General features: G+C 35.5%; 1 protein-coding gene across 2 annotated transcripts in view; it reads left to right on the forward strand.

The window, feature by feature from the left end:
- The window catches only part of GRIK2 (glutamate ionotropic receptor kainate type subunit 2), a gene marked incomplete at both ends in the record, with an annotated part of 636,473 nt that overhangs the window by 419,666 nt on the left and 203,509 nt on the right, over positions 1-13,298 (forward strand). For both annotated transcript variants that reach the window (XM_082668692.1, XM_082668693.1), the window contains one exon: positions 835-948. In XM_082668692.1, the coding sequence (XP_082524818.1) occupies positions 835-948 (114 nt within the window). The remainder of the gene's footprint in view (positions 1-834; positions 949-13,298) is intronic.

The raw sequence follows: 13,298 nt of genomic DNA on the forward strand, positions 1-13,298 counted from the left end.
CATTGTTACATGACATGCAATGGTGCAGGTGCATGTATGTAAACTACCCAATCTATGTATTTAGTGGCATCTTATGCTTATATGTATCTCTCCAGAGGTAGCTCTATGTCATCCTATAGACTGTGTTCAGTGAGTATAAAATGTCTGAACACAGAGAGTATATGGACTAATCTATCAGAGGGTATTAGTTAAATTAAAATACATATTGAATAGAATACAAGTGGAAGTATTAGAATGGGTTATCCAGATGAGATTATGCTGTAATCTCCTTTCCTTGGAGTATCTTAAAGCTGCAAATGTATATTTTTAAATGCTCTGCAGGTAATTTGGGGTGTGATTTTGCCCTACTGGGGGTTTTGTGAATACGAATTAATGCCTCTTTTAAGCCTGCTTTTACCTATTAATTTACCCTGGATCTCCAGGTTTTGCTCTGTCTTTTAGCTTTGTCCATATAATATGGCATGTTATCATTGTAATGAGAGGATAAGACAGATCCATTACTGTCAAAAATATGTGCTATTAATGAGTTTCCAGCCAGCTATCAAGGTATCATCAGCAGTAGTTTATCTTGGTGAATGAAAGTCTGAATGGAAAATTAAGCTCCTCACACTGACTGTAGAAGTGCAATGGATCATTTTGTTCTTTAATGTCACACTTCACTGGACACACTTCACAAAGCAGTGAATCATGCTTAAAACAAGCAGCCTTTACTTCAACAACAGCAGATAATGCAGCAGATGTGAATAATAAGTGTTAGCAGTCTTAACTTTCTCTTCAGTGCTCTCTCCCAGGTGCCTGATGGACGATTTACAAAGTACATATGCTATTTTATAGATTGGAACTTGGGATCCAGCCAGTGGCCTGAATATGACAGAAAGTCAAAAGGGAAAGCCAGCCAACATCACAGATTCCTTATCCAATCGTTCTTTGATCGTTACCACCATTTTGGTAAGTGTTTTTCCATTCTTTTTAGATAAATGTAGGTAAACGTGGAAATGGATAGGAAAGGACATTATAATTGGAGTAGTAATGAACAGAATGTAATATATTTTACAGTTATTTAGCAATTACTGTATAACAGATGAGTCAATGTTAATTTAGTCACAGTTTTATTTTGTTAGCTTTTAATGATATAAATTATATTAAAGTTTGGGCTGCTTATGTTGATTAATAATACAGCTTCATATATTACTGGAAATCTTTATGTTTCTACAAAATTAGTTGCTATTGAAAAATTGTCAATGTTAAGATTTGAAAAGTACATGGACATGCAGCTGTATAAATATACTTATGTGAGGAGCTGCATGTGAACTTTGCTTCTGCTTTCATCTCCTGCAGATATATTTCAGAGGGCATACCATTTATTTTTCGGGACTTTTTCTATTATAATTATATTTTAACCTTGATTTCAATTTAATTGTTTTCATCATGGCAAATTCACTTTTACTTTACTAATCTCCCTAATGAAATCAAATGACAAGTGCTGTTTTAAGCCAGAAATATTTTCATCACCAATAGAATTAAATTAATACTGATCACCTGGATATTTTTACCCCTCTTATAATTATATATTTTAATTAGATCACACAGTAATGTTTACGTATGCCTACCATGCCATTTGCAAATGGGAATCTTAATTTTAGGACAACCAAGGGGCTGATGAATTAGTGAGTACTTTTACCTACAGAATAAATTTATCAATACTAGTTCTTAAGATTCGCCAGGTAATCAATAGGAATGCAAGATTATTGTCCAGAACAAACCTCCACACAATTTTAGCATTTATATAATTTCTAAATTTGATTTATGGTGGCAAATCAAGCCAGGAAGAATTCATAATCTTGTCCTTATAGTAACAACAAAGGATGTCAGATCTCTAGGCATGTCAAAACAAAACGGCTTGTGTTAAAGACTCTTGATAATGAAGCAAACCTTGTAATCATGAAATGACAGTGATGGAAGTTCATGAGGATTTTTAATTACTCCCTTGCTAAGAACCTCAGTAAATACTTGCTCCATCATATCCAAACTTCGCTGGTCCCTTTAATTTAATTTTATATCTCCTTCTCTTTTCAAAGATAACTCCCAAACCCACCAATCCACCAGCCCTCGTCCTCAGATGGAATGTCCTCACAGGGCACTAATATATCCTTTATCTGCCAGTATATCCTGGATCTCATAACCTGCTGCTGGGACAATTACAGTAACTATGTAACTATCTCTCCTGCTGACAACCTTCTCCCATTGCAATGCACTTCACTCTCCACTGTGAAGATCTAACTCTGTCGTTTCCTGCTTCTCTGCTTACAAGTCTTTAGTGAATCCATATTGACCATTAAAAAGGCCCCCAAGTTTTGACCCTGACATTCAGAGCTTTCTACAGTCTTGTCTTCTCCCACCTTTCTATTGTCATTTCCCATTATTCCCTTCAGGAATCCTGCATTTTAACTGAACTGGGGTAATCAGTTAGCCTGTTACTGTGATTGTGTTAGCCCCATTCCCTTTGTTTGCAATATGGTTCTCTCCATTTCTGAAATATAGAACTTGTCAGTAGTTTATATTATTTAGAATGAATACTATATTATTCTTAAATTATTTCATGTGTGCAATATTCCTCCAAACATCACCGACCATTCCTTGGAGAATTAGGATCTGACTAAGCCTCCTGTTTTTACACCACATGTGCCTCTACGATGCTCACAGAGTAAAGAGTGCTGGGCAAGGGACATCTGTCGTCTTCAGCAACTAGCCCCCATTCTCCTTTCTATGTTCTTCCTGATCCAGCCAAACTCTCAAATGCATCACTTATTTTATGGCTCCAAATCTTTGCTCACTTCTTTATGATCCCCTGTGAAAAACTTTCATCCTTCCAGACCCATCTCAGATGACATGCTCTCTGTGAAACTCTTTGATCTTTTCATTTAGTTGCGTTATGTTTGGCGTGGGCAGAGGAGTGTACATTTCATGTATCATAATACTCTATCATAGCACTTACCATGCATTTTTTTTATTTTAGAAATTTTGTATATATCTGGGTCTCTATTTGGCATGGATCTGTACAAGGCCAATAATCAAAGTTTACACTTTTTAGATCTCTTAGTGTCAGAGAAGAGTGACTTGGGCATAGGAGGCACTCAATAAATATTTGTCAAATTAAATAAAATGAACAATATTTAATTAAGCAGAAAATTAGGGGGATAAGCAACTTTTAAATGGCTGTATTTAAATATTTTTCAAGTGTGCAGGTTATTGCAAACTTCTTGTCCAGACAAAGCAGGTGATTAAGACTACCCATACAATTTCTCAGTATTACTTAATTATTCAGAGTTATTTTATTAAAAGTATCCAAATATTTTTCTCAATAAACAATTTTATATCTATTCATAAACAAGTGGTATTTAATCTTAGCTTCATATCAGAGCCAGCATAAAGCTTTTAAAAAATTATTGCTACCTTTAACTGTAGGACATATTCATTTTTTTAAGTTCCACAGGTAATTCTGACCTGTAATGATGATTGAGAACTATTCCTCAGATCATTGCTCCATATAAGCAAGATGTAAGCTCAACTCTGGAACATACTCTAAGCTTACATTTTAATGGATAGGTTACTTATATTTTAGACTATGTCACTGTATTAGTTTCAAAGAGGTTGTAATTTTTGTTAAAAAGAAAGGTACGTTATTTGTTTTTATATCACTTAGTTGAAAAACTTCTTTTTCTGAATACTCTGATTACAGAGTATCCACAATCAGGAAAAGATTTGAAGAGATTATTTACATTATTTATATAAGCCAGCTTGATATAATTTATAGATACTTAATTTATATTTTATAAGGAAGTATGATCATTTGATTAATGTTATGATTATTTTGTCCTTTTCTCTCTTGGAAAATCTCAGAGGAGATTCTGCCTATGTTGTGAATAATGATATCTCCACAGAGAGAAGTTCACTTAATGCTTCTTGTTTGACATTTTTATTATGTGTCTTAAAAAGAACCAGTGAGGTTTTCTAGAATTTGGCATCATCAGTGTGCTTATCATAATCAGCTCCATTTCTCTTGAATTTTATTTATTTATTTTTTTAATTCATTCTTTTTGTATTTAACAAATAGGTACTTAGTGATGATGATATATCAGGCTTTGTGATAACCACTATATATATTTTTTTGTTTTGTTTTTTTTTGCGGTACGCGGGCCTCTCACTGTTGTGGCCTCTCTCGTTGCGGAGCACAGGCTCCGGACGTGCAGGCTCAGCGGCCATGGTTCACTGGCCCAGCCGCTCCGCAGCATGTGGGATCTTCCTGGACTGGGGCACGAACCTGTGTCTCGCATCGGCAGGCGGACTCTCAACCACTGTGCCACCAGGGAAGCCCCAAACCACTATATTTGATGGAGAAAATAGACACAGTCTCTGCCTTTATGGAGCTTAGAAAATGGTAGGATTCATAAGGAGAACTACACACACGCACACACACACACACACACACACACACACGTACCACACACCACACCTTGTGATTAAGATATAAGAGAAAGATAAAGTGTGTGATGCCTTTTACAGAATGATCCAGAGTTATACCAGGGATCAGGAGTGGAAGGATGGGCCAGGTTAGGTCTCACTGCCGAAGGATAGAGAGTTGAAGTTTGAGAAGAAATTATCAAGGTAAAGAGAGGGGGAAGGAATATTCTCAGCAGAGAGAACAGCATATGCAAGGGCCCTAAAGCAGGAAAGATCTTGGAAAATTTGCAAAATTGAAAGAAGACCATGATAACTGAGGCTGGTGCTTTTATCTGCTTCTCATCTTCACTAAATAAGGTTATATGAATATGGTTCATTAAAAAAAAAAATACACATTTTTGGTATGTCTGCTATGTGCTAGACATTGTTCAAAGCACTACTCATAGATTTACTCATTTAATTGTCATAATAACCTTTTGAGGTAGATACCATTATCCATACTCTTACAGGTGGGAAAGCTGGTATGCAGATTGCCTAAGTAACCTGCTCATGGTCACAGAGCTAGAAAGTAGAGAAGTGGGCTTTCAACCAATCTGTGTGTCCAACTTGAGCAACCAATACTGTAAAATGAAGTCTCTAGTGGCCCAGGATGGAAAAGTCTAACAACTATAGTTTATGACCAGAATAGCATCTTGATTGAGAATTGTTCACCTAAAGCAGTGCTTCTCATCCAGAAATCCCACATATGCTAGAGCACTGTGATGCCGTTACAGGTGTGTCCCCAGACATCTAGACGTTTCCTCAGGGGCCAAGATTTAGGCTACTCTTGCTTGGATGCCTCGGGCCTCTTGTTTCTCCCCTCTCCTAATTTAGCGCTCAGTTTTCTTTCAGCTTCTTTAAACCATAATCGCAGATTTTTCTGGGCAATCAAAAGAGTAACGGGGCCTATCTCACTTTTTCTCTTTGGAATTGAGATTAAGCATCTTGTTTACTAATGTTTTTTGCTCCTCTTCCACAATATAACCTACGCCCAATACACTGTATGGGCGTAGTAGGTATCAGTAGTCATATCATGGAATGAGTTCATTTTAGAAAGCTCTAAACAATTTTTTAAATATTTATTTTGTTAGTTTTGACTAAAATGATGTCATACAATTTGGAAATTATGTAGCCTCACCTGCAGGTCTAGACCTAAAACTGCAGCCTACTCATGCCCTCTCTTTCATATTCCTCATATTACCACTCTGGCTTTTGAATTTCAGATTCAGTGGTTAAAATTCCCTTGCTTCTTGTGTTTATCATTATTATTGGAGTTACAGATATCAACCTTAGAACTGTGTTTTCATATATGATGATTTCGTTTATTGCATAACAATTGTTAAAATATAAATTTCTAATCACCAAAAATAATAACAAGAATACTCTTTCTGAATGAGACAGAGAGCTTTTGAGAACAATGTGTGCTCTCTTTTCAGTTTATTAGCCTCATCCTGTTGTCCTTACTACTATGGATACACTAGCTAGGGGCAGTATCAGGTGGCTGAATATTTATTTAAGTTCATAGAAGGAATGCCTATTTTCCCTCTGTGTTCTTGGTTTTCAAGCCTGTCTAAATACGTTGAGTGTTCCCCACTGTGCGGCTCCTGTATAATAATTGATTTTTGTCCATCAAAAGATTACTAGCACTAAATGCTACTGTACATGTTCTTTCCCTTAACGACTAGTAGCACTTTAGCATGCAAATGACTATAAATTTGGTGACTGTTTCAGAAAAGTCACTTACTCTTAAGGAGGTTCTTTCTTCCTGGTTGCTCAATGAATTGAACAAATGTGCTTGCATCTGCAACTTAGTCTTAGTTTTTATTTTCTTAGCACTTCCTGGAAGGTTGTGTATTTCAGTACTCAGTTTACTTGCTTAAGCTTGTTAGGCTTTATTGTTGCAGCCCACAGATACAGGAGGCTTATGTGGGAGCCAACTCCCAAGGACAGTGGAAGGAATTACAGTACAAAAGAGAGAAGTGACCGAATCGTCCCCTAAATTGTTCTGCAACTTCTTCCATAATACCAACAAAAGCAGAGGATATGGGGAGGGAGAAGGGTAAGCTGGGACATAGCGGGAGAGAGGCATGGACATATATACACTACCAAACGTAAAATAAATAGCTAGTGGGAAGCAGCCGCATAGCACAGGGAGATGAGCTCGGTGCTTTGTGACCACCTGGAGGGGTGGGATAGGGAGGGTGGGAGGGAGGGAGACGCAAGAGGGAAGAGATATGGGAACATATGTATATGTATAGCTGATTCACTTTTTTATAAAGCAGAAACTAACACACGATTGTAAAGCAATTATACTCCAATTAAGATGTTAAAAAAAAAAAAAGATTTCTAGGCCTTCAAATCTGTGCCTGCAATAGGGTTTTCCCTCTGATTCTTCTCTTTCCATTGTCACAGAGCGACAGTCAAGCACATAGTTCTTAGAGAGTTACTAGCATTCGGGCTTGGAAACCCAAATAATGCAGCTTCACAAAGAAAAAAGGTTTTTCATTCTTATCGATCTCTATACAATTTCTAAGCAATTTTAAACATGTGTTGTGGAGCTAGTAATATCAAAATAATTTAAGGAAGATACAGTAGGTATACGTGTATAAGTACTACTTATACATGTTAATGTGAAATGGGTGCCTCATTCAAACTCAGGCTGCTCGTACCCCATCCCTGCAACCAGCTTATTCAAAGGCAACCAAACCTTTTCTCACCATATTTTTTCCTCCTGTTTCAGGGATCACGCTTGCCCTGCATTTCTTCTTTTCATTCTGGCTCTAATAGCTTGATGTGTTTTATTTCAAATAAATTCTCATATTCTCCTAGACCTCCAGATTAGCTAGATCAACATAAAACTATTGGTGGTGGTATCATAGAGAAAGAAAGCTGTTTGTTTTAATGTGAAATTAGGCATAATTTTTTAAACCTTAGGGTCCCAATCTTTAGAGGCTCTGTAAGTGACCAGAACCTAATTTTTTACCACATAATCGCACATACACATACACACACACCTGCTTCCTTCCTCCTTCTTTATTAAATCTAATTTTAAAATGCTACCATAATAAAGACCCTTAAGTATTTTCATTTTGTTGTTATATTCTTTTTCATTGCCAACACTATTGTCAACACCATAATTTTTTGAAGATTATTTTATTATTAGCAATATATTTTAAGTTCTAGAAGAATGATTGGAGAAATATGAATTTTTGGTTCAGCTTAACCACAGCAAACTACATGGAAATGAGATAATTTTGCTTTATCTTTCTCATTTTCAAAGATGTAATCACAATAGTACCGTGTAAAATTGTGTAATCTAAATTTTAACTATGCCCTTGATCTGAGACTCAGATGTAAATTTGCAGCTGCTCATAGGACATATATCTACCTGCATGTCGAGGATCAAACTCAACATGATTCAAACCTCCTCCTACAATTCCGGCCTTAAAATATCTGTTTCTCCTATATTTCTAAGCTCTGTTTATGGTTCCAGTGCTTTTCTTTTTTTTTTTTTTTTTAACATCTTTATTGGGGTATAATTGCTTCACAATGGTGTGCTAGTCTCTGCTTTACAACTCCAGTGCTTTTCTATTCACTCAAGCCAGAGTGGATACCCCAGTCTCTTTAAATTTCATATTCATAATTCAGATACCAAAAAGAAAGAAAGGATGGATTGTTCTTAGAGAGTTTAACAAAGAAGTGAGTCAAGCAACATTTTTTTTTTTTTTTTTTTTTTTTTTTTGCCGTACGCGGGCCTCTCACTGTTGTAGCTTCTCCCGTTGCGGAGCACAGGCTCCGGACGCGCAGGCTCAGTGGCCATGGCTCACGGGCCCAGTCGCTCCGTGGCATGTGGGATCTTCCCAGACCGGGGCACGAACCCGTGTCCCCTGTATCCCGTGTCCCCTGTATCGGCAGGCGGACTCTCAACCACTGCACCACCAGGGAAGCCCCAAGCAGCATTTTGAACAGGGAGGTATGGTTTGTTCTTGGGTACTTCTGAATGGAGACTTTACAGAGTCTGATTTAAGAGACATTTACCCAGAGGCAAGAGGAAAGACATGGCAACATTGAACAATCGTGTATGAGATTTCTTGGGAATGGATTACATGTGGGGCAAAAACAACTGAGAACGGTGGACGAGGACTTCAAGGTTAAAAGCCTAAGAGGCAGGGCATTAGCGTTGCCACAGAGCATGATAAAGATGTTGGGAGGGGGGATAATGAGTTCTATTTGGTCGTATCTGAATGGAGATGTTGGCAATAATTTTGTTTAGTCAAATCTTGATTATCCATGTAAGGGGATAATAAATTAGATTCAGAAATGAAATGCAGTTTGGAGATTAGCTAATAGGTACAGTCTCTCTTCCCATCAAACCTTTTACTGGAAAAGCAGTGAAATGGCACATTTGATTGATTGGAGCTTCAGCTTTTATTTTTTTCCCTCTTTCTTCTTTCACTTGGGAATTAAGCTAGTGAAATATTTAATGGCCAAAATACAAATATCAGAAGAAAGATAGTAACAACCAATATCTCCAATCTAAACTGATAATTCAGTCAAGTGGAGGAATTAAATAGCATACCAGTTTTTACTAAAATATGAATGATAATCGTTAAGCCAAACTGTCCTTTAAACCTTATTGCCTTGTAAGTAAGTATCTTTCCTGAAATGTTGGTGAACGAGCACAACTAGCAGAATTCTATCCCTTTTTTCTTGAAAGCTAATTTCAACCTATTCAGTCATTATTTCTATAGGATTCACTACAATTTCAGGTGATTAAATACTCCATTTCAGGGAGAAAGACATTCTTCTCAGTTTCCCAAATCCCAGCAGATTTTCTATACATATAGAGTGAAAACAAAAACTCTTCTTAGAATGATAATTAGGGCCAATAAAGACTTAGATTTTTTTGTACATTATGTACATTCTCTGAAGTTATTCTTCTGAAAGGAGGTAAACACAGTTTGCAGCAGCTAAGTAGTGTATTAAAGGGATGTACATGTGTGTGTGATATGTGAGAATCAGGCATTAAAAAGGATGCCTTTGCTTAGTAGACTTGCAAAACAAAAGAAAGTAATTTTTGTAGATATTCTCAGAATGCCCTTGAATTTTGAAAAAAGCTAAAAGTATCAATAAATAATAAACATAGTTTATTACACATTATTTAGGTAAAATATTCTACCTTAATAGGCATGCTCTGTACACCTGCTACACTATTTTGTTGTTTCTTTAAAACATAAGCCACAGATTATTATAGTTATTCATTTTCTATCCAGACTGTTCATGTGAAAGTGCCTTTTTAATGTCTTGAGATGTCAAAATGAGGTTTGTTTTCTAGGCAAGAGAACAATATATGAGCTCACATGGAGACTCTTGTCAGTACTTTTTGATCCTAACAAGCCAGTCATCTTTAGTATTGCCTCTTGTTGAAAACATTAAGTTGTTCTGATGGTAGCTGCTAGGTTTTTCACTTTGCCCTCCTGGTATTCTCACTTCCAATTGTGATAATCTGTAGCGCACCATAGGCTTCTGACTTGAATGTTAATTAGGGATGGCAGAGTTCCGACTCCAAGAGCCATGGTGATTAGAAGAAAATTTAAAGACCGGTGCTCAGACAATGGAAGATTTCTCAGCTCTACAGCAGTAAAAGCATAACAGTTGGAATGGCAGAGGCTGAAAAAAGAAATGAATAATACTGTCCTGTCTATAGAGTAATGACATTCAACTGTGTTATTATTATTTATGCTTATCTATTGCTTATTGTCCTTATTGGTCATTTCCTGACAAATTCATGTTCCAAATGAATGGAACATTGTTTTTGGACTGTGCAGTTAGGTTTCTATGTATTTTTCCAACTACATTTAGGGTAATCTGAATCATTAAAATGTAATGAAATAGTAGTTAAGTTTATTGTTAACTAATTCCCTTAAATATATGATCCCTTTCCATTTTTAAGATCAAAGTTTACTACATACATTCATGACATTTCCTTAATTTAGCTAAGAAAAAAATAACATTATTTTAGAATGACTAAGATGTAGTTTAGACCAGTGGTGATATTATTAAAAGTGAAATTGTCTACAGGCCTTGGGTAATATAAGAAGTTATAAAACTTTACAAATATTAATGATACTGGATTCTCATTAAATCTCATCAGGTTTAAAAATAGCATTTTAAATTAATACACGCACCTTAAAATGAATCATTTATGTATAATGTAGCAATCTTCTGAATTTATTTTGAAAGAATTTATAAAACATAATCAACTAAATTAGCACTTAAATACATATTTTGTATAAAACTGATAGATATAAAATTTTCTTTTTTAATCATCTTCCAATTATGAGATTCACAATTTCTTTCATACTTATTAACCAAAAGTTGGCTAATTAAGAATTAAGGGGCTTCCCTGGTGGTGCAGTGGTTGAGTGTCCGCCTGCCGATGCAGGGGACACAGGTTCGTGCCCCGGTCCGGGAGGATCCCACATGCCGCGGAGCGGCTGGGCCCGTGAGCCATGGCCGCTGAGCCTGCACGTCCGGAGCCTGTGCTCCGCAACAGGAGAGACCACAACAGTGAGAGGCCTGCGTACCGCCAAAAAAAAAAAAAAAACACTTAAGCTCTAAAAATCTCTATTATTTCTTACCAACATAATAAATGTTTCCATGAAATTTTCTTAAATAATAATAATATATAATTTTGAAGCAATTTAGGATAAACATAAGAACAACCAACCATTTTCAGAGGGAAAAAATGCGAACTGTTTAAAAGTTAGGACATGAGAATATTGGTTCATTCTGCTTGGAGATGTTTGACCAAGGCTTGACTCCTCAGTTGGCAGGTGGTCTGGAGCCCCTATAACAGCTGTGAAGCAGGCGACGAGAGCTGAACTGTTACTTTAGAAAAGCTACTTATGATGTTCCCAAGTCAGATCTAAAGAAAAACAGAAGCTGAAGGAACAAAACATGAAAGTCCCCTTCATTAAGAGCCTCATTTTCTGTTTAAACTTGCACTCAATTTTTCATCTTAAATCTGCTCTTTCAGTACTGGTACTCATTTTAATTTATTCTGGTATTGGCTGTACAGTGCTAACAATTAGAATTGTCTGCAAATCTGTAATCAAAGTATTCACTAGATGTCCATAATAGGAGTTATTCTCGTTAATACTGTAAAAGATATGCTCCTTCTTAACTTTCCAATAAAATTCTCAATGAAGATTCAGGAAAAAAACAATGCAAAAACAATGAAAACAGTGATAGTATAAACTAAAGTTCAAAGGAGACCATATACCAAATTTCAGTAGAATATCCGTCAGATAGAGCTTCTGAGGGCAGATTGCTGATTATCTTTTTTTTTTTTTTTTTTTAACATCTTTACTGGAGTATCTGATTATCTTTTAAAACAACATTAGTGGGCCCTACTTATGAGTTCAGAGAAAGTGATTTTATGTTTTTTATAATATAAATATAGGAAAGTAATTTATTTTTGAATGTTTCCCTTGAGTCACTTTATAGAAATATTTCTACATTTAAGAGATTTACAAGTAATTGTCTTTGGTAGTTTAGATATTTAATCATGCTTGTTATGCAGAGCTGTAGTTTCACCTCTGCCTTTACTAATTTTAATTGCTTTTATGTGTTTTATTTTTATTTGTATTTGGTGAGAACTTCAATCTCTGAGCCTGGTTTCCTTGTTTTGATAGTATTTTCTTTATTAACTACAATAATAGATGTGTTCTCAAGAAGACTTTTTATTCCTAGTTTTCCAATTAATTATTTTTCAAGATTGGGCACTAATTATTATTGAATACATTGGTCATCTATGGAGATTATTATTAATTTTTCCAGTTGTAATTATGTTTCTGATGACTGTGTTAATCAATTTCTAAATATTAAAAATAGTTGCATTCCAGAGATAAACTATTATTGATTATGGTTGAAAAATATTTCAATGGACTGCTATGCTTTGTTTGCTATATTGTTTTTAGGTATATTTGATAGTGACTGCTCCTTAATTTCAGTATTTCACCATTTTGTTAGCTTTTTATGTCAGTGTAATGCTAACTTCATTTAAAAAGAAGGGAACTGGTTCCACAGCATTTGCTATGCTCTAAAGCAGTCTGTGTATCATTAGGTTATTTGTTTTATATTAGGGCAAAAATAAAAACTCCACAGTATTTAGATTTTTTTCTGGAAATATTTATTTAATAACTGATACAATTTCTTTTAAGGTTACTGACCTATTCATTTTATTACTTCTTTTTGAGTCAATTTTAAATGGTGCATTGATGCATAACAAGGTATTTTCTTCTTTCCTATTTTCTACTTCACCTCTTTTTCTTCTATTTCCTTATTATTTATCTCCTGCTTTCTTTGTGTTTTGGGTTATCCGTCTTCCAGCTTCTTTTTACTTAAGTGCTCTATTTATTTTGTTTTAAATAATTTAATGATAAATTTATATAAGGCTGAGTTTTTCTCTGAAAAGTGCTTTGAAGATACTTTTAAAATAAAAAATACGTAGTACAGCTTAATGGTTATTAGCAGAGTGCTTTGGAGTTATGCAGAACCTTTATCTCTCAAATGACATCAAGCTTTGAAATTCAGGTAACAGTGGACTGTTTTGGGAGGCCTGTGGCTTTCCATCTAGATGGTCTAATAAATACTTGTATCTATGTATCTATTCTCTGTGTTGCATAATTTCTGAAAGGAATCCTACAGCCCATAGTTCAGGTGACATCATCCTGGCTGCTAGCATTCTTAATGAAGAAGGAAAAACAGGCTGGAGAACTTAATTTTGACTGATA

Source organism: Grampus griseus (assembly GCF_964374135.1).
Source record: "Grampus griseus genome assembly, chromosome: 13".
NCBI classification, from domain to species: domain Eukaryota; kingdom Metazoa; phylum Chordata; class Mammalia; order Artiodactyla; family Delphinidae; genus Grampus; species Grampus griseus.